This window comes from Anastrepha obliqua, chromosome 3, assembly GCF_027943255.1.
Source record: "Anastrepha obliqua isolate idAnaObli1 chromosome 3, idAnaObli1_1.0, whole genome shotgun sequence".
NCBI lineage: Eukaryota > Metazoa > Arthropoda > Insecta > Diptera > Tephritidae > Anastrepha > Anastrepha obliqua.
This window is the reverse complement of record NC_072894.1, coordinates 73,239,631-73,265,082: the sequence shown is the minus strand read 5'-3', so window position 1 is coordinate 73,265,082 and position 25,452 is coordinate 73,239,631. Positions and strand designations below refer to the sequence as shown.

Genomic DNA, 25,452 nt, shown 5'->3' with positions numbered 1-25,452 from the left:
TACAGATCGCTCTCGTTGAACAATACCAACACTTTATACATGACGGTTTGGACGATTGCAACATCCGGTGAGGCGGTCCTTGCAATTTCGTTCCGGTACCAGTTAGTAGTAGCAGAAGAAAAGGTGGAGAAGAACTTGACTTCGCTTTGTGTGTTCAACTGGATTCGGTTAGCATGAGAAAGAAATTGGCTCGTTTGGTTAAACTTGACCAAAATAGCTTAAGCGGTTAACGCGCCCACCAAGAAGAAGAGAAGATAGTGAGGTGACAGCATAATACTAAATTTAGAAAAAAGGATACAGGAGAATAAATTGTTTTATGTGTACGTATTACGATGTAGAGATGATTCTTATACAATATATAAAGTATATGTATATTTAGATGTATACATTTTAGACGCCGGCAACCAATTAAATTGTCTCAACTGCAAAACATTGTTGTCATGTTTCCATAAGATACAAACATCCTTGCATGCAAACCCGTCATAAACAGGTTGTGAAAAATAGGTTTGAAATGTATTTATGTTATGATATTTGTATGGGATTTGACCAGTGTTTTGGCTGGTGTTTGTGCTTAAACATGCTAGCGGCACCAAACCCAAAAGTAGCTACCGTGGAAACGGATTCAATAAATATATTTCTTGTAGATAAGGTAAATAGATATCAATATTAAATAAATTTCTTGAAAATTTAAAATAAAAGACTATTCAATGTTATTTATTTAATAATACAATTGTCATCAGACATATGTATATATAGGTATGTAAAACCAGTCGATGCTTTGGTAAGTGCTTAAATCCGCATGGTAGTACGAGTATTGTATGTAGTATGGAAGGCTTATTAAATACTTACCGCACAGTTTTTAAAAATGCATTTTTTTGTTTTGTTTAAATACAATAATATAACAGCATTTAATTAATTGGTTATTAACGTAAAGAAGCAGGAATTACAATAAAAAAATTTACAAATGTGCCATGTCTGCCGATACCGCCCTCGCTTAAAGAATTATTGATCGATATGTTAACTGGATGTGTATATAAATAATTGTGAAAATATAAAATGAGTATGCGACGTATTTGTATGTCTATGTTTTAACATATTTTGCCTTTGTTTTTTTTTTTTGGAAATCATATTCATTATGTTAATATTTATAGAACTTTTGTTTTAATTTTCAACTGATTTGCACATAACTGAACTCAAAACATTTACCAATACCAACAGGTATTTTACATACTGCATATACATACAAAGAATTAGGTATGTGCATATATCTGTAATACAAGCAATTTAGCGCTGTAAACATATCGCACTTGTTACGTAAAGCGTAACAACTCAAAAAGAAAAGGAAAAGAGTAACCACTCAAAAATTTGTTATTTTAGCGCAACTACTAAACAAATAAGAATGAAACAACCGTTATATTGTTTTTAATGATATTTTCGTGCATTTACATATTTTTTCCCTTGTAATACCTATATTATGAATATTTACGGAAACAGTTTTTCGTCTCTACTGAAAATGTTCAGATTTTGAGTTGTTACGCTTTAACGTAACAAGTGCGATATTTTAGACTTTTCCAAAATTCATATGCATATATGTATGGATATTTTTTCACCAATGATACCTCATATTGACATAATAGCATACATACATATATGTGGAGTCTTAAAAAAAAACTTATTTAAGAGAAGAATTTATTGACCTAAAAGAAAAACTGCTGAAGCCAAATAAAATAAGTGGTTTTGTCAAAAGTTCACAGACACGTAAATTTGCATCTGCTGATATGCATATGTAAAGATGTACATACATATATTTATATTTAGATATTGTTTTTAATTAGTTAAAAATCACATTTCACATACATATGCTACGTAACATAAACAACTGTCCACTTTTACTTGAATAAAAACTCTCTCGTCTAAGGCTTTCAAAATAGCTTTAATCGGACAACTAAACCACGCACGAGTATTTTTCATAGCTATGTATACATTTATGTATATGTATGTATATATGAGTTGTGACTAGAAATTTTGCATCAATTTTTTTTTAACAAAGCACATATGTATGTCCATATGTGTTAATTGTGGAAGATTATACCTTGTATAGTAAACGCTTTAAGTACCTTTACATACTGCCTCTGAATAGGATAAATTTATGATTTATTTTTAATGTAACGTATGCATGAAAAATAATGAATTCGAAATTTAGTACTAAATTTACTATAATACTGGTAATTTATGTAAACAAATAAATGAAAATTAACACACAAAACTTCATAAAATCCAGCCATGTAAATTGATCAAAATTTGTTCTTTCTGTCGTTGCGAAATCTCACTGGAAATCTGACATTCAGCTATGCACAATATAAAGTGTACAACAATGCAATAACAACAAATCATCCTCGTCCATTTAATTGTTTTTAAGGCGCCAAAATTTTCTGTGGAATATGCGTAGCGAGAAATTGTTTGTGTAGCCGTTGAAGACAGAATTGGTAGAACTCGATTTCGTTTGTAAAATTATGTCTCACAATGTCTTTCACTTTTTCGCTCACTGGTGGTTTGAAGTTATTCTTGTTGATCTTTGTTAAGTACTCGGCGCTACCTATGGAAATAAAAAACAATGATCCAACAAAAATTATTAATTTTATTTGCTAATGAATCCAAAATATACATATAAGTTAAATTTCATTGAATACATTTTTATCCTGACACCTATATTTCCCTAGCAGAACTTAAAAATTAAAGTCTGAACTAAATCTGAAAAGTCCCAGGCCTAACACATAGTTAACACTAGTTTTACTGCATTCACTTCTTTTTCCGTTTTGCTTCTTGAACCACCTATTTTTTTGAGAATGGTAACACAAATGAAATGTCAAATGTGTTCATAATTTACTTAAAGGTATGACATTTACGAAATGGGACGCTATACGCTTGAACAAAATTGGGAAATATTGAAAACCTATTTCCAAAGCGGTGAGTCTTCTTCTTCTTTTCTGATTTTCACATCGGTGGCTACGTCAATAAGCAAAATTGTCGGATTTGGGGCTCAGAAAATCCACACGTTACTGTAGAGAAGCAAATGCATCCACAACGAGTCACTGTTTGGTGCGGTTTTTGGTCTGGCGGCTTCATCGGGCCATTTTTTTTTTTTTTTCAAAAATGAGCGAGGAGCCGCGGTTACAGTAAATGGCGAGCGTTACCGTGACATGCTCAACGAGTTGTTTCCAAAAATTGAAGAGGAGGACATGGACGACATTTGGTTTCAACAGGACGGTGCAACTTATCACACCGTCAAAGTTACACTCGAACTTTTGGCTACCATTTTTGAAAACCGAATAATCAGCCGAAATTCCGATATCAATTGGCCGCCTCGGAGCTGAGATTTAAGCCGGTTGGACTATTTTTTGTGGGGAGCCGTTAAGGACAAATACTATGCGAACCATCCAGAGACGATTGATTCTTTAAAATACGAAATCGAAGTTGCCATTCATGAAATTGGAGCCCAAACAATCGAAAATGTGCTTAAAATTGGGTTGATCGAATGGCCTACTGTAAAGCCAGTCGTGGCAGTCATTTGAACGATATTATTTTTCACTCATAAATGACAATGTTCAATCTTCAAAATAAAAAAAAAAGTTTAAAAAAATATTAATTAGTTTTATTTTTATAGCCGATTCAAAAAGCAAATTTTACATGGCCCACCCTATACTATCCTTAATATGACAGATGTTAAAATGTCATTATATTCTATTCATTAGTTCGTGAGGTATTGTGCTAAGAATGAAGGCACTTCTGTTATTTTGAAAACAATGGTTCAAAACGAATTTTGTGTTTTAATTTCACACTGCTTATTGATGGGAAAAAATACCGTTAAAGCGAAGCAATTGCTTGAAAAGTGTTATGGGGGTTGGTTTGCTGATTCAAACGTGGTCGTAGAGACACCGATGATGCACAACGTAGTGGACGGCCAAATGAGGCGCTAACACCAGAAAACATAAAAAAATCCACGAAATCGTTTTAAATGATCGAAAAGTAGCATACATCTTAAAGATATCAAAAGGACGTATTGGTTTTATATTGCATGAGCATGTGACTATGAGAAAGCTCTGTTCAAAATGAATGCCGCGCCTGCTCAAAGTTTTGGCAAAACTCATGAATTGAGCTTCGAAATGCCCCCACATCCACCGTATTCACCAGATGAGGCTCCCAGCTACTGCTGGCTGTTCGCAAAACCTTACCTGGCCGGTATGAAATTTACTGTAAAATATTCTCCAAAAAATATAACTTAAACTTTATATGCGTTTGTAAAACGTGAACACATTTCATTAGCTTGTTACTTGCATGCGGGACAAGAAAGTGCTGAGAAATATTTCGCGTCGCCCTGGTCATCTACAATCAATGTACCTACAAATCCACATATCGGTAATCGAGGTTTAGCGGAGCTCTTCTGACTGCGTTTTTCCACCGATCCCGCAGAAGTTCTACATCGATAAGTCTGGATTGCCTAAACTTTCTAGCTCAACACTAGAATACCGTAAATTTTGTATAACCGAAAAAGCGGTTGGAAGTAATCTTATAAAAATGTTGGGATCTTATCGTACATTTAGGGAAAGTAATTAGTAGATTTCATATCTAGCACTTCCTATCTAACCATAACAATCAAATCAAATCAATACACTTACTTTGGTATATCTCTCGTACTCCTTCAAAGAATCGTGGTATATATTTTTCAAACACCGATAAGGTAGTATTCATATCTTCTAAAACGCCAACAACAGCATACTGGCTTTCAACGGCGAATTTTGCGCGCTCCAGTGCGCCAATCGTATTAAAAGGTCTGCAAATATTATACCCAACAATATTATTTGTATACAAAATATGAAACTCAGTATTTGTATTTTTGTAGTTTTCATGCTTACGTGCACTCATATGCATGACCACAAAAGAATAGACTCTGTCGGCGATGATCGCCGATGCCCTCAACCGTCACACCCTGGGTATAGGTGCATTCCTGATCGCCCGATAGCACACAAGTTTCGAAATCTTTCTTCAGCCATGCCGGATGCGGTAGTGGTAAGTCGGGAAAAGCAGCTTTGCGTTCAACAAAATACCAAGGCGCTCGCACATAGTAAAACCAACTTATCACACGCTCAATTGGATCTCTTACAACATTCACATAAATCGGTGTGGGTAAATTGTATTTGGTAAAGTTTGTATAGCAAACATGCTTGATGAAAACCGAAGGTTCTGGCAAGTCAGTTATCACCTCGGCCAGTTCTTGTTGTTGATCGTCGGCCAAACGAATTGTCTCGACTTTTTGTACAGCATCTCGATGAAATTGAAAATTATTGCGCTCCGAAAGACGACGTAGTAGTTCCATAAATGTTTGACTACCAACTTTTGGTACTCGGTTAAAGAAAACTAAATCCAACTCTGCTTTTCTCGTATTATTCAATTCCTGCGCGTTTAGCAATTGCATCTGTTGATAAAAAATAATAGGGATAGAATATACGTGAAAAATATAAAAAATACTGTAAGAAAAATTTTTCAATAAATTATCCTTCCATTTCAATTATTTCATAGTGTCATTAAGTCGATTTCAATTCAGTTACGGCATATCATCATTAACACTTAACCGAGTCTCAAAATCTAATATTAAGTGACAAAAAAATTTGCGACTTATGGCGTTAGAAAAACTTACATTATTAACTTAATATAAAATTTACAAGATATCAACTTTTTTCAAATGACTAAGATATTTTGTGCTCTACTTACATGTACTATATATGATATATTGCATAACCAATACTGAATATATATGTGCATATAACTTTTAAAATATTTCTGAAGTCTTTTGGGTAAGCAACTTATTTGACTTCAACCGTCTTTGCTTTCCGCTGAATGAATTTTGATCTTTCAGATTATTTTATGATTAACTACAGCAATCGAGCAAGATAATTTAGTGCTTGATATTAACAAAGTGTAAAGTCGACTTAAGATATTACGAGAGAAGTTCACAATTTCATTAGAAATTATAAATACAGTCTGTGTCAGAAGAAAAGAACCGGTTTTTTTCTTGTAACTTCAAGATATATGTCGTTCTGCTTATTGTTGCATAATAATCCCACTCAAGGGCTACGACGCCAGTGATAACTCAGGTTAGCGTGATTCGAAACTTTCCCGTAAACGCAACCAAACAAAAATGAGTGAGAAGTGCGCGAAGCGTTTTGAGGCGGTATTTTTATGCACGCATTCGAAAGAGCCGAAATTATCTTACGCCGCTGCCTCAAAAGTAGTTTAAAAATCAAAAAAGTTTGTTGTGATGTGGAATCAGCAGTATAAGGTGTACAAAAAAGTTGATCACTTTTCCAAACGCGGCTTAAAGAGAGTGACCGCAAAAAGCAGGATAAAGTGATCGTCCAACTTTTTAAGCGGGACCCTTCTTTGTGACTACGCCAAGCACGATTACCTTTTGCTAAAAAGTAAATAGATGTATGTATCAACATCATCGAACGACAACTGAAGGAGGCGAATATGTCCTACCGTCCCACATCGTCAAAACCACTACTCTCAGAAAAACACATTGAGAAAAAACAAGAAAATGGCGTCAAGTAATGGACTGACCTTCCCATCCCCAGAGGCCAGCCCTATTGTAAATGTGTGGGGAATTATGAAAACGTATCCTTTCGAATATATAGTAAACGATTTAAAGCAACTCGTGCGTCAGGTTTGCAAAATCTAGTCCTGTTTGTCGACGAGCTACGCAGAAAAGCTGGTTCAAAGCATGAAAAAGATGCCTAAAGATGGCTATACTCGACAACGATGAAGACTACACGGCTTATTGAGTAATGGCGACTTGTAGTTTTGTAAAGGGTGTTTTTTTTAGAGGTTAGGTTTTCAAGATGAAATAAAACGTATATAATTTAATGTTATGGCCGAGAATTTAGCTTTATTATAAAGATAAGGGTCTGCCATTATGTTTTAAAAATGATTTCGGGCAATTGGCCGCCGCGGCTGGCTTGAATAAATTCTAGCCGAGAGGCCCAATTTTCGACCACTTTTTGCAGCAATTGGGGCCGTATGTCAGCAATAACACGCCGAATATTCTCTTCCAAGACGTCAATCGTCTCGGGCTTATCTGCGTAGACAAGCGACTTCACATAGCCCCACAGAAATAGTCCAGCGGTGTTATATCGTACGATCTTGGAGGCCACGCCACAGGTCCACGGCGCGAGATAATGCGCTCACCAAAAGTTTCCTTCAATAAATCGATTGTTGCGTTGGCTGTATGGCATGTAGCGCCGTCTTGTTGGAACCAAAGGTCGTCCACATCAACATCGTCTAATTCAGGCACGGAAAAGTCATTAATCATGGCTCTATAGCGCTCTCCATTGACTGTAACATTATGGCCGGCTTCATTTTTAAAGAAATATGGACCAATGATTCCCTCTGCCCATAGAGCACACCAAACAGTGACTTTTTGAGGATGTAACGGCGTCTCAGCAATGGCTTGTGGATTATGTTCACTCCAAATGCGACAATTTTGTTTATTGACATACCCATTCAACCAAAAGTGAGCTTCATCGCTGAACAAAATTTTCTTCGATGCGTCGCGCAAACCGAACCATTATTTTCGTAATAAATTTGCACGATTTGCAAACGTTGTTCAGGTGTAAGTCTATTTATTATGAAATGGCAAACCAAACTGAGCATAAATCAAGTGACAGCTGTCAAAAAGACCATCTACGAAAAAAGTAGTGCCAACTTGAAAACCTAACCTCTAAAAAAACACCCTTTAAATACTTTTATGCAAAAAAAAAGTTGAAATATATATCTTTTATATTTCATGAATAATCGCGGTTCCTTTTTTCTGACACAGACTGTAAATACTTTTATACAATGGCGAACAGAATTGGTTAAATGTTTTCAAAATATGCTATCAAATTTTCAGGTTAAATGCTTCACTTATTAAGAATTAGCAGGTGTTAATTAAGTTTAACAAATATTTAAAAATGAAAAAAGATATTAGAAAAACTATAAAAAATTGTATTTAGCCATGCGCTTAGGTCACTAAAATCCGGAAAATTGGTCTGTAAGATATTGAAATAGTTTTATTTTTTCAGTATGCCGAATATTCGTACCAATAGACCAATATGACACAGCGTAAAGCAGCCCCACACCATAAGGTTTTTTTTTTACTTGAAGCTTTTGCAGCTTTTTATGCAGTCGGTGGCAGTAATATTGCTTCCAATCCCACTGAAAACGATTATTAATAATCCCATCAGTCGTCAGCACTCCAGCACTCACGTTTTTGTCAGATAATGCTGGCTTTTGTGGCTTGATGGCGGCCTCCAACCTGTGTTTTTTCAGCACTATGCGTGCTGTTCAATCACTGGCGGGCTTTTTAATATTTTGTGCGGCTTCTTTTGGTGTTTTAGTTACTTAATGACAATCGCTTCATTGCAGGCGCATCTCTGTTCAAAAATAGGTTGGGTCGCCTTTTTCTAACCTTTGGATCTTTTTTATTCCGTCGTTTCAGAACATTCGGTACAGTTTGAGGACAAATTTCCAAGCGTTGTGCTATTCCTTGATATGCCTTAAGTCAAATAGACCAAAGACCAAAAAAGCGTTGCTCATGAATTTGAGCACGTGCAAGGTTGACTAAATTTATAGTAAATTAAATAAAATCTTTTTTATTTCCAAATACTTCGAAAACTTAAATTAATACGTTAAATAATAAACAAATGAAATATTTAAGCGGAAAATTTACTAGCATTATTTTAAAAAATGACTACAGCAAACAAAAGTGCATGAATGAGGCAAACATTTAGCTCTGCTCTCCACTGTACGTGTATGCACATACACACACATATGTAGCTATATAACACAATAGAAATCTATAATATTATATAATTATTATGAATACTCTGAAAATAATTTGTACACATTGGAAATTATTTCGACTGGTTCTCATCGACACAACGATTAATAGATGATTGCAAAATAATACAGATAGTGCAAAATCTGTAAATAAAAGCGGTATTTGAATGCATTATTAGAAAAAGTTTACTCATATACATTACTTGATTAGGTTTTTTACTACTCACCAGCATCATTTCTTACACTTAACTTCACGCGGGTATAAATTCGAGCAACCTCAGGTACTCACATAAGTAAGTTTGCACTGCGTAAGGGTAATGTTAATAGATTATATTTTTTTAAATGTTGCATACTTGGAGTGCCATGCGTTTTCTTCGCAAAAACCGCTATTCCATTTGCCTGCATCGATTGTTGTGATGGAATTTATTTTCTGTTAAAGTATTTCGCGTGCATTGGTATCAGTCGAATTTCAGGCGTTACATAAGTTTCCCAACGGAAAATATTATATTACTGGTGCGTCTTCTTCTATAAATTTGGTTGTAACAAACAATTGAGATACAAAATTTATTATGAACAAGACAAAAATTGTTTGAAGTTTTAGCCATTGGTAAGTTTAAATGGTCACTAAAAAACATTCACAACCACTACATTTTTACCTCTTTAGATTCCCATCTAGTAAAATTTCAGCAATTAACCGTAGTGGAACGTAAAATTGTAATACAGATTTATAAAAACAGCGATTAGCGGACCAGCCAGACCACGAGTAGCAACGAAATGAGTTGTGGAAAGAATTAAAGCAATTTCAAACTCAAATATAATACATTATTGTCATCTCCGAAAATTCGTGCGCAATTGCAAAGCGTAGATCACGAGGCTCCTTCAACTCAAACTATTCGCAGAAGATTGCATGGAGCTAATATAACAAGCATGGACGCGGTATAAGGAAACTTCCATATACATATATCGCTTTTCGTAGGTAGAGTCCACTTTTCGTTTCAAGAGTCAACAGACTTCAATCAACTCTATTTAAGCAGTAATTTATACAAAGCTCGCTATATCCTGATGGCACCTTCGATTAGCCATATCTCTGCTCGCGATGTTTGGGCTCTGCTCGCTTGACGAAAATGCAACATTGAAGGTAAAAACAAAGTTATTGATTAAGATTCGCCCCTAACGAATTGGTACAGCTCACTATTTTCAATGCTACCATCTCGTTTTTCACAGTAGTTTCATTAGACTGTGTTCAGATACGGCAACTTTTGTTATGACAGCTTGTTACTATTGGTAGAGAGGTCGACGGGGAAGGGATAAGGCACCGAGTTGCTCATGCTCGGGGAATATGCTAGTGGTTAGCGAATCGAAGGCGCCTTAAACTAATTTTTCCACATTTGCAATTAATATTTTCTGCACTGTTAAATAAATTCTACACCATTTACAATACTATTTTTTTTTTAATTTCTTTCATTTTGTTTCATTTAATTAATGTAATTTATTTTACTTTATTGCATTTAATTTCATTTGGTTTAACTTAGTTAAGTATAACTTCATTTATCTATAACCACTAACCTAATAATAAAAATTCTCATTTAATTATTTGGAAACTCCTTTGGATTAAGAGCTATGTATTGCTTATAGAGCCGCTGTTTGCAGAAGTAATAAAAATCATATTCATTCGTAAAATTTCTGCGAATCATTTCCTTCACTTCTTCTGCCACATGTGGCTTCCGATTGTTTCGATTTCGATTTGAAATTTCGGTCTTATGCTCTAGAAACGCAAAAAAATATACGATACAAAATATATAGAATTTTATATAGGAACGCTTAAACTTACTATAATACTCGCGAGCTGCTCCACGAAAATATCGTGGTATATAATTTTCCAAAACCGTCAATGTGATATTTGTTTCTTCCCAAGTGCCCACCACAGCAAATTCTTTTTCCACATGCTGCTTAGCCAACTGTACAGCATATGGGGAATCGAAAGGGCTGCAGAATAATTTACGTGCACCATATACCCATATACGGATGTACATATGGATGCACAAAATGTTTACTATATAACTGATTTCAAATAATAAATAGATATACAGTAGGAACTCGGTAATTTGCGATCGTGCGCCCGATAGATCGGGCAAAAATTTAAATATTTCCATATTCCACTTCGAACATATACCAGAGTTGTCTTTTATATTTTGCACCTTTGAGGTACTACGTGTGGTGAGTTGTAATTCGTTATTTTTATCAAAAAGTTTTGCATTTTTAAGCTTTAAACTTACATATCACGTTTTCACTTACGAACTTTATTTGTTCTTTTTTCAGTGAGTTGAGAAATTCATCTCGCCCGAATGAACGAATTAACTCGTAAAAATTTTCGAACAATGGTTTATTATGATTTTCGACGTAGGTTATGAAGTTAGTTGAATAGTTCAACATACTTCGAATTTCGGCGAAAAATGGCTGTTGTGCCCGATTCTGTGCGTCATTCGGTAACGTAAGATCGTCATGTGACACATCGCGAGGTAGAGGCATACTTGGGCATTAGTGTACCCAACATACATACATTCAATATTGCATGAACATTTAGTTGTTCAAAAGATTTGTTCCCGCTGGATACCATATAATTGGAAGGCCTCGACTTTTTGGGTATTTGGCCGAGCTCTTCCTCCTATTTGTGGTGTGCGCCTTGATGTTGTTCAGTTTTAACCGACTCCAAATGGCAGATATTTTTAAAGAGGATCTTTTTCATGACAGAAATACATTCGGAAGTTTGCCATTGCCTGCCGAGAGGCAAGCTCTCTCTCTCCTTTTCCTCTACGTTATATCTTTTTCTCTCTCGCGGAACGAAAATGCCCAAAACGTTGCATGGCCTTAAAATTTTACTCTCCATTCTCGCTCGTCCATCGACGTCTAAGAAGTTTCACTTCAAAAACTTTTTCTGTTATTTGGTGTTCCATGCACAGAGATTCGACCCTGTGCACTTCCAAATGATAGTCACGCACCAACCTATTCGACGATAACAATGGAGAAAAAACTAGAGAAACTAAAAACAGTCAATTCTGAGTGGTGCACAACCAGGTTTGCCAGGAGTTTTCCGGAGAATCAACGAAAACCAACCGCCGAGCTCTCACGTATCAGTTCACACAAAAAAATGTTTGAGCACTCAAAAGATCGAATTAATTGATCTTCGATCTTAAAGCCCTGATTTGGCATCTAATGATTTCTTTTTGTTCTCGAACATCTAAACTAAAATGCGCGTTCAACATTTTTTAACGCCTAAAGAAGCTGTTGAAGCATTTAAATATCTCATTTTGGTGGTATCCACTTCTGAGTGGCAAAAGTGCTTTGGAAATTGGTTTAAGCGAATGCAGAAGTATATGGATTTTGAAGTAAAATATTTTGAAAAACAATACACTCGTTTTATTATTATTTTACTGTTTTCATTGGGGGCAAAATATAAAAGACAACCCTCGCATTAGTCGATGAATGGAAACGATCAATAACATCAGTCTTCAGAGGCCACTTCAGAATTAAAATACGAGTTCAAGAGCGTTGAAAAAATCAACAAATACGCTTATAAAAAATAACACATCATCACAGTCTGTCATTACCGCGTACTTACTATATTTTTTATTTTATTTTCTTTTTTCAGTACTCACAGGCAATCCGTACTATGTCCACAGAAGAACAACGACTGACGTTTGAAATTTGGAATAGGGTCCATAAAACTATACGGAACAAATTGGCATTCAGGATCGCCACTAAGTACACATTCGTTGAAGTCCTTTATATACCATGAAACCGGTCGTAGCTCTAAGTTTGGGGATTTTTGAAACATGACGGCATTCTTATAGGAATTTCTTATATAGAAAAACCAACTGATCACACGCTCTACTGGATCTCGTACTAAATTTACGTAGATGGGTTTCGGTAATCCATAGTCATGGAAGTCAATCCAACCGATGTGTTCCACGTAAACAGAATATGCACCCAAACGAAAAATATAGTCGGCGACTCTTCTTTGTTCTCTTGGTTCCAAAATACGCTTAAACGGTTTTGCTACACCGAGGTGATCGAAATTAAATTGATTTGTTGTGTTCAATATTTCCAATAATTCAATCATAGATTCGCTGCCCACTTTTGCACACCGATTGAAAAATAGTATATCGATATCTGCATTACGTGTGTTGTTCAAAGACGAAGTACTCAAAGATTTCAGCTAATGTCGTCCAGCAGATTTTTGTACGTATAAAAAGATATATTACTTCATAGGCATACTAGTAATTAAGCAAGCGTACCATTATTACCATGCATGTGTACATATATTCATACACAACACAACATATAAATTCTGACTTTAGAATGCAGACACAAAGCAACAATATGGTAATTTAAATATGTCAAACAATAAACACATAAATAAAGCAAACAAAAAATATCCTAAACTTCTGTACTGTTGGCCGCATTTAGCCTTCACTGTAAGACAATAGGAATAAAAGTTTGTGTGTGCTTTTGATTGATGATTTAGACGCATAGACGCATAGACTATGTTCGAACTGATATTTAGTTTTACGATTGCACAACTTTATAAATGTTTGCATAAAAGTTTGTATAATATATAAAAACATGTGAATATTTTAAAAGGCAATAAAAAGTGCATATCAAAGGGAAACTAAACAAAACCGGCCAGAATTAATAATCAAGAAAATGTCGCGTCAGGTGTGAGTGTCTTTAGCACTTAGGATGCTTTGATGTGAAAGATGTACTGATATTTGTAGTCATATTCGTATTTGCATTCGTATTCGTCTTTGACCAGGAGAAACTCAACCGGCTCTATCTGAAGCTCCAAGTGCGAGCATCCCCTTTTTTCATTTCATTCGTATTCATATTCATAATCGTATTTGCATTCGTATTCGTGTCCGTAGAGAAACTTCAGGTTTTGTAGAATAGGAGGCTAATGTTATATAAAGTATGTACGTTCATATCCTTAAGGCTTAAATACCTTATCATACGCCGAAATGAGAGAAAAGTGGAATTTTAACCTGCCAAGAAACCAAGCTTGATGCCTTTCAGCCGAAAAAAATATGTGAACGTGTGTAAGAGAATATTTATTATAGCTGGTATTTCGTGCTTCATTTTTAAAAGAGAGTACGTTTTTGCATATTCATTTACAAATTGAATACTACTAGAGTAAGTGTACAATAGAATAGAAGTGATTAGAATGTGATTCAAGTAATGTCACATTCAACTCCTTACCTGTACCATATTAGCCTAAAAATGGTTGCGATAGCACCACTCGGGTTTGTCCAGATTTTGTAATATGACTTTTTTACTCACACCGTACACAGCTCTTATTTCACTAATAAAAATAAGCTAGAGCTGATAAAAATTTAACTTGAATATTTGGCCATAAATTTCAAAATTAAAAACTCCTACTCTGTTTGTCTATTCTAATAAAGAACGCACTTTCATTACATCTCTGCCGGTTCCACCATTTCGTATGGGCCAAGTCTTCAAAATCATTTATTTCTACTCTTCATTATTTCAGTCATTGTTTCATTATTTCTAGACTCCTTAGGTAGCTTATTTCTCTGTTGTAAGGTGCCGGTGCTCTTCGTCTTACCAGTAGTGATTGGAGGTGCAGTCCTATTGCCCATAGCTATACATATCTGCAAGATCAGGGCTTCCTTGTTTAAATTGAAAGATAAGTGTGAAAATTTTCAGCTGTTGTTTCTTCAGACGTTTTTGAGATAACACCAATATTGTGATGGTTGTGTACAACATAAGTGTGAACCCACGAGGTAAAAATTTGTGCTATTCAAAAAGTAAAAATATTAAATGTACACTATTTCTATGAACGGAAGGTATAATTCGAAAGTATGTTAAAAATAACATGGCATCCACTCCTCGTAAGGGAAAGCATTTTGCATGTGCCATTCTGCATGTAAAAACCTGCACTACTACTATTAAATAAATAATTAATTGGCATACGCAAAACTAACAGAATTTTATGAGATTTTTTATTTAACGAAAATTTTTTTATTTTACTCAATTTTTTCTTATTTCGGATCAGAAGGTTCGTTAAGAAAACAGTGGCACTATTTAAACCAAAGCGTCTTTCTCCCTACACCCAAACCCCTTTATCTTATCCGGCTTGTCTTGCTTCAAAATTCATTTTCAATTAAAAATATTATATTAAAACAAATACGTTTTCTGTTGTTTATTTGAAACAAATTTTCTCTTTATTTTTATTGAAAAATGTTCTAATTTCAACTAATTTAATTCATTACTGACCGGCAAATCTTTCAGACTCACAGCGAGATATTGCTTGTAGAGGCGTTGCTTGCAAAAGTAGTAAAAATCATACTCGTGAGTGAAATTTTTTCGTATCATTTCCTTGACATCCGCATCAATTTTTGGCTTCCTCTTATTCTTATTCCGGTTTGTTATTTGGGAATTGTGGACTGCAAATTATTATAATTAGTATAAATGTACGTATACTAAAAAAGCATTGTCTTATAATAAACTGATCATGGCCCCGATTACTTATTTTATTTGCCTGATCAGTCCGTTATCAAGATGTTTATATACGTACTATATGTATATACACTGCGATAAATAACTATGGCACAGGAACTTATTGACATGTTTTGACAATTTACCATATTTTTCATTTAATTTTAATCATTTTTTTTTTATAAAAACATATGTATAAGTAGTGCATATTTCTACAAAAATCATATAAGTCAAAGTTTCAAACTTTGTACAAATTAAAAGACAAATTCAATAATTTTTTTTTCAAAACTTGAAGCATCTGAATCGAAATTTTCAGAAGAAACTTGAGTACGTAGTTTTATAGCTCAATGAATTTTTATATAATGAGGTGCCTCGAAAATTGCATTGATTTTTTATCATTCTTTTCCTGACCGTGTTACGCATTTTCTCCATATAAAAAGAAGTTGTGCATTGAAATATTCGTATTGATGAACATTTGTCGATTTTTTATAAATCTTGTACAAAGTTTGAAACTTTTATTTATCTGATATTAGTTGGAGAATGAACTATACTTTTTTCAAAAAATTTTTGAAAATTAAAAAAAAAAAACAAAAAAAGGAAAGTAGTCAAAACTGATCAAAATATAGTGGCCATGTTCCTATATTAAGATAATCAACAAGACACATTTTTTTCTTAATGGTACCCCCTAAATCTGTTCTATGGCCAAAAAATTAGATGCCTAATTAGATACCTAATTTTTAACCGTCAACGCTTTCAAAATTACCATTGAGTTCCCGTATATTGAGTTTCCAAAATGCAATTTTCTGTAAATTTAATATTAAATGTTTACAGATCGATAATTGCAACTAGAGTAAGATAAAGCAGTTATTAATCATTTTTATAATTTTTAAATTTTGTGAATATTTCACTATAGTATTTAAATTACTTTTATTTTATAAAGGCAAAGAGTACTTTAAATAAAGCAAAGCGTACCATTTTTTGCACTTATGTGAAGGAAAAATAAAGAGGTAGCATCAGGATAAAAAAATGTTTTCGCATGTATACATATGTACAAAAAAATAGAACTGCATACATACTATCAAAAAGAACTTTTGCGCCATTGAAGAAACGTGGTATGTACTTCTCAAAAACGGTAAGCGTTATATTTGTATCTTCCCAAGAGCCAACCACTGCATAATCACGTTCAACATGTTCTTTTGCCATTTGAATGGCAGCTGGTGAGTTGAAGGGTCTACGGAGGTTAGAAACAGGTTAATTATAAGGCTAAAGCAAATTCACTCTTACTTATAAGTTATATAATTTTTTTTTTTACTCACAAACAATCATCGCTGTGACCACAGAAGAATATGGATTGCCTCTTGAAATTTCCTGTATAATCTTGAACTGTATACGGTATATATTGACACTCAGGATCACCACTACGTACGCAATTGTTAAAATCTTTTTTATACCACTCGGCTTTCATTATTGGTTTATCGGGAACTTTGCGATATTCTATTGCGTTCTTATAAGCGCCTCGTACGTAGAAATACCAACTTATGACCCGTTCCACTGGATCACGCACCAGATTTATGTAAATCGGTTTTGGTAAATCAAATTCTTCAAAATCAATCCAATTTACATGCTCAATGTATACCGAACCATCAACAAACTCAGATATGTTTGTAGCTAAACCACGTTGTTCCCATCTCGGGAATTGACGTTTTGTACCCCGTTTTAAGCCTTCTCGCTCCATTTTCAGGTTGTTGAAGTCCTCTAATTTATTGAAAAGCTCAAGAAGCGCTTCACTGCCAACTTTTGCACAACGATTGAAGAAGATAACATCAATCTCGGCTTTTCGTGTATTATTCAAGCGATATGCATTTAAGTTTTTTAACTAAGAAAATAAAAATGTAAAAATTGTGTGAACCCGGATTGGGCAGTGACACGATTTCATATAACCATATATCTTTATATGCAGTTATGTTAACGACGCAAAAAGTCTGCATACAGATGTACTTTGATAGTAAAAAAAATAGTGAAAATGGAAGTAGATATAAATAAGAAAAGAAGAAGAAGAAAAAGAAAAAATCGCTAGTATCCCAATCCGATGTTAAATATTTTGTAAACGTAGAATTTTTAATGTATCCCATTAAGACCATGTTGATATTTGGGCAATAAGACAGTTCATAATTAAGCAAATGCAATGCCAACACTACATTATGCAAATGGCATAATGTTAACTCATTTGCACCTAATTATGACCTGTCATGTTTCTTTGAAAGCGCTATTATAATAAAGATTGTAAAGAACGCAATAAACCATAGTAGCTCTGAACTCAAAAATTCGTAATGCCAAATCGTAAACTTTCCTTCACTTTTTCTAGAATTTTATACTAGCGGAGAAAATTTATATATATTTTTATTTATTTATGCTTGATTCAATAATAAAAGGTTTGTCACTAAGCAGTTTTCTCGTTCCCTCTGGTCAAATTGGCTCTCTTAGCAAGTCACTGGGTTGCTAGCTCTAGAAATTTTGAGTAAAAGTGGAGGAAAAGTAAAATTTGCAGAGAAAACATTTCATGTTAAAAATGGTCTGCTTACGAGCAACAACTCGCTCAAGAGTTTGTATCGATATGTCCAGGGCTAGTGTGACATGGCATACATCCTGACATGCCACTAAAATCTGGACCTGATGGAGTAATTGAGGCAATCGTAGATCTATACATTAAGTGAACTTTATTTCTTCTGAAAGAAATTCATGCTTTGCAAAGAGCTTCATTTTTTCCCAGAAGTTACAACAGGGAGTATAATTGGATAGTGTCGACGCGGTCGGTAACAATGCAGGTCTCATTACAAGAAAGTCGGAATTGACGGAACTTGTTTCCACTGATCCCACTGGATGAAGTGTCCAGAGGAGGCTTAGCAAAGCGCAGTACCAGTTTTCTGAGTATTTCTAAAAAATTTGAGGTAGTATTCACAAGTTTTAACAGCACAACTATTCGGCATGCGGGGCAAAGCTTATTACGTAACTAGAGCTTGTGAACGCCAGCGCCGACGACAAGAACCATTTTCCAAAGCAGGTAAGTAGGAATGTATAAGTAGTTAGTAAAGTAAGAATAATCGTGTGTTGGAGATCAAAACTCCAACCTTACGTGGGTAAAACGTAGTGCAATAAGGCGTAAATATTGTGTGTTCAAAGTTTGTTTTTAGTGAATTAAATGTGCATATGATGAATCTAATTCATGATAACCCTATTTTGTTTAGGTATAATAGCAAAATAACTTCATATTGGCGCAAGTTCGCTACTTCGCGATCGGTTTTAAATTTAAAAATTAAATCACAAAATATAATCTTGCATTAAGTGAAACATATTTTTTTAATATCAGACTCGGCAATTTCCGGTAATAACTTCTATTGTACAATTATTTGCATTCAAATATTAGTTCGAATTTATTTTTTAAGCCGTTCTCAGATGATTTCCAGTAAAAAATACATTTTGCTACTATTTTTACCAAACAGGACTTAATTTTTTCCACTTTCTTCACTTTTTGTAAGGGACTGTCAAAAATTTAGTGTCACAAGTGACATACAATTACGATGAAAAAGTCAAAATTGTCACTGCATACCACCTACTTGTATATGATCGGCTTCCAAAGCTTTTGGATTAAATTATAAATATGACAGAAAGTTTGCTAGCTATACAAAAAAAGACCAATAAACAATAAATACGCACATAAATACGCAGTAAAAGTAAATAATGCCTTAATATTTGTTAATATAATAAAAAAATGTTAATATCTGAGCAAAGCGGAATTTTTCTTATTTTAATTTAGCGATGAATTTTCTCCTAAATAACCTTTTATATTATACATATATATATATATATATATATATATACATATATAATTGGCGCGTACACCCTTTTTGGGTGTTTGGCCGAGCTCCTCCTCCTATTTGTGGTGTGCGTCTTGATGTTGTTCCACGAATGGAGAGATCTACAGTCAAGCCGACTTCGAACGGCAAATATTTTTTATTAGGAGCTTTTTCATGGCAGAAATGCACTCGGAGGTTTGCCATTGCCTGCCGAGGGGCGACCGCTATTAGAAAAATGTTTTTCTTAATTTTGGTGTTTCACCAAGACTCGAACCAAGGTTCTCTCTGTGAATTCCGAATGGTAGTCACGCACCAACCCATTCGGCTACGGCGGTCGCCGTATATTAATCAATTTTAATTGAAATAATCCATTTCAATTTCCAAATCTCTCAAATTTATTTGAATAACACTTTGACAGCTTTTTTCAAATCATCGTAGTACGGTATTTGGTTTGGTAAAATTCTTCGCACACTGAATTCAACCCGGATGATACAATTTTAGTGTCGCACCATAGGGCCACTTACAGACGGCAATCTTATGAGGACCACGGCGGAACTAGGAGTCCTCACAATGTTTTTGGCAATAGCTGCAACGATGAAAAAGAGAAGGAAACTAGCAAGCACTTGCTGTATGACTGCCTTGCACTAAGTAGGAGATGACAACAATTTCAGTAGAATTGAAGATATGGCAGTTGCCCAGATTCATTTACACAGCATACTAGTTTAAAGAGTGTCTGGATCGATGTGATATCACAAAAAGCAAGTATACCGTGCAGCCAAAATTTTGAATAGCTATATCAATCTAAACTAACTTAATTGAAAACTGACTTTCTAATTCATACTTCCCTTTTTTTCAAAAACAAATTAAATTTGTTTTTTTTTTTTGATAAAAGTTGTCCAGAAGTTTGGGCAATACAGTTGCACATCCATCGTCTTCACCTAATTAAACCCGTTCGTCTTTTAGCTTTTCAACTTACTGAAAATACCACTCTGGGAAGGGATTCGTTATCAATTTTTATATGAACTGGAGGTCGTTTTAGAAATAGAGTTTAACAGCTGTTTTGAAAATTTGAAAAAAAACCGGGCATAAATACACATTACTGGACGAATTTAGTCTTAGGCGAACCCCACACTTTAGATGACTACACGCAACAGTCTATCATTTTATGTGATAGACGCACCCAGAAAATCGTTTGAATATTTAACAGCACTGTCAATCGCTGGGCTAATGAACAGTTGTTTGACGGGATGGGGGGCAGCCCAAAACAACTGTCAAAAACATTTCATTTTTACGGTAATGCCGAGATATAGATATTTTGCAGGATTTTATATTCAAATGAGAGTGAAAAATAAAAATGAAGAAGCTTAATAATATATTAAAATTAGTGCAAGGTTGACATTTTTTTATTGTAATTCTATATTTTTGGCAAGAAAATTACAAAATCAAAGAATAAGTGGTTTTTAAGGGTGGACAATAAGTTCCCAACTCCCAAGTCAGAAGAAGGATATAATTGAATTCGCATATCTGTAAGTTATGATATTTTACAAAACGTAAAAAAGTTGTTTTCTAAGCTATACAAGTTAAAAGTTGTCTATGTTAATTTGTTTGTTGTTTTACAAATTTGAGTTTGTTACTCACTTTTACCATATGTTATCTGCTAAGGTTTTCGCCTTCGTTATTTTCCCTTTTTAAAATTTGATTATTTCATTCAAATCCTATTTTTTTTTTTAATTTTGTGCCGGTAAATATTTCACCTAGTGCAAATTTTATTTGTCATATTTGACTTTAACGCCAACTTATAAGACGGTACTGCAAGCCAAGTTTTTTTAAGGATTTTAAAAATTCTATTACTGCCATCCAACTATTAGAATATTCAATAAGAGGCACATCGTTTCATGCTTGCCGAAATTAAATTATTAAAAAATATTATTATTAATAATATTAACCGGTACCAGCTGGTGATAGCAGAGGAAGAGGAAGGCCTCCTCTGCGTTGGAAAGATCAGGTAGAGAAGAACTGGGCTTTAATTGGTGTGTCCAACTGGCGCCGGTTAGCATGAGAAAGAAACGACTGGCGCGCTTTGTTAAACTCGGCCAAAATCGCGTAACCGGTTATCGCGCCAATTAACTTCAAAACTTCAAAATAAAGCCAGAATCAATTTAAAACCGTACACCGTTGTTATTCTATTTAAATTTCTTTACTTATTGTAACTTTCTTATCTGGTCATGATTCCCATCACTATAAGCAAATTTAAAAAAAAAAATTGAAAGCAAAAACAAACACAATGGAAAACGCACAAATTTGAACGAATTTATGTATGTACAATTATATTAAAAGCGTTTATTAATTTTTTTTACAGCTGTCTTGTGCAGATTCTGTAAATCTTTATCAAAGGTCATAAGTTCATTTAATTTAATAGCTAAGTATTGCTTGTGTAGACGTTGCCGGCAAAACTGATAGAACTCAATTTCTCGTGTAAAATTTTTACGCACCATTTCTTTGATATCTTCGGCAATGTGTGGTTTCATAGGATTATAATTTTTCAGGTCATTCTGCATGCCCGCTGTAAAGGTATAATATTTAATTAAGGGCCAATTGCATGCAAGGTCAATTCACTCACAGTAATACATATTTTTAGCGCCCCGAAAATAAGATGGTATGTAACTTTCCAAAACACTCAGCGTCACATTGGTGTCTTCCCATGTACCCACTACGGCATACTCCCGCTCAACATTTTGCATAGCAATTTGCATTGGCAGTTTTGTATTAAACGGCCTGCAATCGAATAAATAAAATTAATTTCAAAATTTTATTGTACTTTTTTTAGCTTCAATGTGTTATAACTTACATGCATTTACGTTCATTGTGGCCACAGAAGAATAGTATTTGACGGCGATGATCGCCGACTCGCTCTAAACCCGACCCTTCAATGTAAGTGCAGGCTCTATCACCAGTCAATACGCATTGATCAAACTCCGTATTAACCCATTGGGGATTTGGCATTTCTCTATTGCTTTTGCGACGATTCGGCACAAATATCCACGGTGATCTGATATAGTAGTACCAACTAATTACCCGCTCTACTGGATCGCGTACCATATTCACATAAATCGGCTTTGGCGTGTCGTATTTTGTAAAATTCAAATAATTTACATGGCTAACAAAGACAGTACCATCATCAGCATTCGCAATATTTTCAACTAAATCACCCTCTTCATTCTCGTTTAGTATGGGACGTATGCCACCATTCTGGGGATCAACCTCAACATCGAAATTATGTACTCTTCCCAATTTACGCATTAATTCAATAAATTGAATGCTACCAGTTTTCGGTACACGATTAAATATTAAGATGTCTAATTCGGCTTTTAAGGTATTATTCATTTCGGTTGGATTCAAATTGAAAATCTGTGAAGCAACATTAGAATAAAGTGTTCGCAAAAGTAGTATTTCTTTGAAATTTTCGAAAATCGCCATGAGATGAATGATGAAACAGCATACCATATACAGTTGAGAATTGTTTAGAATAAATATTAACGAGATATTAGAAATACAGTAGAATACATTTTAGAGTATAGCATTTTTGGATTCTACGCCTTTCGAAAAGTTCGATGAAATATGAAGTGGAGCTTTAATTTGACAATGCTTACATACATATATCACAAAGCAACAAATATTGAATATTTTGGCGAAAAAAAGTTTACATTACTTTAATTCTGCCACCAATAGTTGAATAGATTGCACTGATTTACAGCAAAATTGAGTACCGGATGCCACTATCCAATTCCTATATAAAAACGCTCGCTGATACCGAATTCATTTTTTTATGCACACATCTTTAATATATTCAGACCAAAAACAAATGTGGTTCAACTTAATCACTTATATCTTACAAACAGTTAAATAATCTTAATACGATTTAAAGATGAGTTGAAAGAAAGCAGTGTATACATCACTTTTCGATAGAAATAGTAGTTTATGAGAAATTGATTAACCGTTTCAGATTTTATTTTTTTATGAAAATATTAAAAAAAAATTAGTAATAGTGTAAAAATTTAAAAAATTAAAATTTAAACTTGTTCCCTCTATGTCAGGCAAATCTTATTGTTTTGCTCTCAAACATAAAAACGCATACATATATAAATATATGTACAAACAAGATGAAGTCTAAAATAAACAAGGCTGAGCTAAAATAGAAAGACAGGAGCTTTGTTCTTCGAGTTTATTTATTCAAAATAGCTCCCTCTGGTCTCGATACACTGCTTTGTGCGATATAAAAACTTTTTGAAATGGTGTTTCAGGTCATTGACCTTGAGCCTTTTAGATGGCCTCTACGGACGCAAAACGTTTTCCTTTCATGGCCAAATGCAATTATCCGAATAGGTAGAAGTCACAGGGCGCCATATCAGGCGAATACGGTGAGTGATTGATGGTTAAAATGCGATTTCTAATAAAAAAATCTGTCACATTCCTCTATCGCGGTATTCAGGGCGAATTCGACGAATGCGATGCAACAAACGCTTCAAAACGCCAAGATAGAAAATTGCATTGACGGTTTGGCCAGTTGGCATGAACTCCTAGTGGACAAATCCCTTGGAATCGTAAAACGAAATGAGCATAAACTTGATTTTTGACTTCTCCAAAAGCAATTTTTTAGGTGGTGGTTCGTCTGGGGCCTTCCATTCGACAATTTGACGCTTAGTTTCAGATTCATGTTGGAAACCCCGTATTTCATCACCAGATGTCACCAAGCTTTCACTGGAACTCAGCTAGGGATGTAATTTCCAACGCAATAACTTATTAAAAAGATGGCGCCATCAAAAACACTTTTCTGACGCCAGTCTGGTTTATTTTGGACTCCACCTTGTATATAACACATCTAATGTCTTTACATATGCATTGTCATTTCGCGAATTGGGTATTTTCATTTGATCATACACAACTTTCTTGTCTATCAATCGGTTTTCTTTATTAGCAGGTTGATTTCTTCCTAAATGAATTAAATTTAATATAGAGGAAAATCATCTACATATAATACAAAAACTTCGTTATTTTTTTAATTATTCCCCTATTAAATTTTTTCTATTATAATTTTATTCGTTTTGGGGTATTTTATTGTTTTTCATTTGATATGATTATTTTTTCATTATCATTATTTTTCATTTCATAAGATTGTTTTCCTGTCCGTAATTATTTAAAAACTTGCACATTTACAGGCAACGATAGTTTATTTCAGTACTATTATTATTATTTTTTGGTTTTTAATTTAGTTGTACATAAAACATACAAAGGCTAATTAAATTGTGACGTAACTTCATCTTTTTTAATGGCAATGTATTGCTTGTAAAGCCGTTGCTTGCAAAAGTTATACAATTCGATCTCAAATGAGAATTGTACTTTCAGTTTTTCCTCAATATCCGGATCCAGCTCATTCTTATGCGGTGTGGCATTTCTGTGAAAACGTTTAGGGTCACCTAATCGTAAAAGGAATTAAAAATATATAAGAATTCTCTTGTATGTGGATGTTTGTAAGTTTACTTGAGAATTCTTATTTGTCTTTAGAAGCATGTCAAAAGAAACATTTTTTAGCCTCTGTTTAATATTTAACTACCAGGCACTGGATATGGTCATACAACCCGAAAACCCCTTTTTATTTTGCTCTCTTTATGCTTTGGAAAATATGCATAAAGTAAAAACACATTAACATAACTACTGAAAGGTATTACATAACTTACTTGTACCAATGGATCTGAATAAACTGAATCCATGTTGGGCTTAACTCGTGCATCCAAACTAAATTTCTATGCATTTCGGGTAACTCGCTACAAATTCGAGTAACTAAAGAACTACAAAAAATGTATCAAATTCGAACTTTTCTTTACAAATACAAAAATGTATACCAATACGATTCGAGAACTGCACTACACTGTAGTTTTATTCTTTTTTTTTTTTACAGAGATGCCCTAAAAACAAGGCAATAGGAAAACTGTTTTGTGCCCAATAACACTTCACAGATATTTATATCAAAATGTTGCTCTAATATTTTTTAAATAAATTTCGACATTTTGTTTACACATAAAACACTGCTATTATCAGGAAAATCTGCTATTACGCTTTAACGATTTTTCACTCTTCGAACTTCATGCTTTGTTCGACATGCTTCTAGACTCTATATGCCCTGGATGCATATACATTTTGTATGTACTCGTAT

The 25,452-nt window shown here is 34.2% G+C and overlaps 3 protein-coding genes and 1 pseudogene across 3 annotated transcripts in view; all 4 read right to left on the bottom strand.

Annotated features, from left to right (window-relative positions):
• Positions 1-1,643: 1,643 nt before the first annotated feature.
• Positions 1,644-25,452, bottom strand: part of LOC129241643 (heparan sulfate 2-O-sulfotransferase pipe-like) — an 86,430-nt gene continuing 62,621 nt past the window's right edge. The window contains exons 4-6 of the mRNA XM_054878080.1: positions 4,914-5,473; positions 4,677-4,831; positions 1,644-2,596 (exon numbers count right to left, since the gene is read on the bottom strand). Of these exons, the coding sequence (XP_054734055.1) occupies positions 2,415-2,596; positions 4,677-4,831; positions 4,914-5,473 (897 nt within the window). The 3' untranslated portion in view covers positions 1,644-2,414. The remainder of the gene's footprint in view (positions 2,597-4,676; positions 4,832-4,913; positions 5,474-25,452) is intronic.
• On the bottom strand, positions 10,461-13,111 carry LOC129240438 (heparan sulfate 2-O-sulfotransferase pipe-like; annotated as a pseudogene).
• On the bottom strand, positions 15,145-20,888 carry LOC129240437 (heparan sulfate 2-O-sulfotransferase pipe-like). The gene is made up of 4 exons (XM_054876223.1): positions 20,880-20,888; positions 16,704-17,263; positions 16,464-16,618; positions 15,145-15,335 (listed from the first exon to the last, which is right to left on the bottom strand). Exons 1-4 carry the CDS (start codon positions 20,886-20,888, stop codon positions 15,145-15,147), a joined length of 915 nt encoding a protein of 304 aa, XP_054732198.1.
• LOC129240433 (heparan sulfate 2-O-sulfotransferase pipe-like) lies at positions 21,457-25,150 on the bottom strand. The gene is made up of 5 exons (XM_054876219.1): positions 24,977-25,150; positions 22,090-22,649; positions 21,862-22,016; positions 21,580-21,804; positions 21,457-21,479 (listed from the first exon to the last, which is right to left on the bottom strand). Exons 1-5 carry the CDS (start codon positions 25,007-25,009, stop codon positions 21,457-21,459), a joined length of 996 nt encoding a protein of 331 aa, XP_054732194.1. The 5' UTR covers positions 25,010-25,150.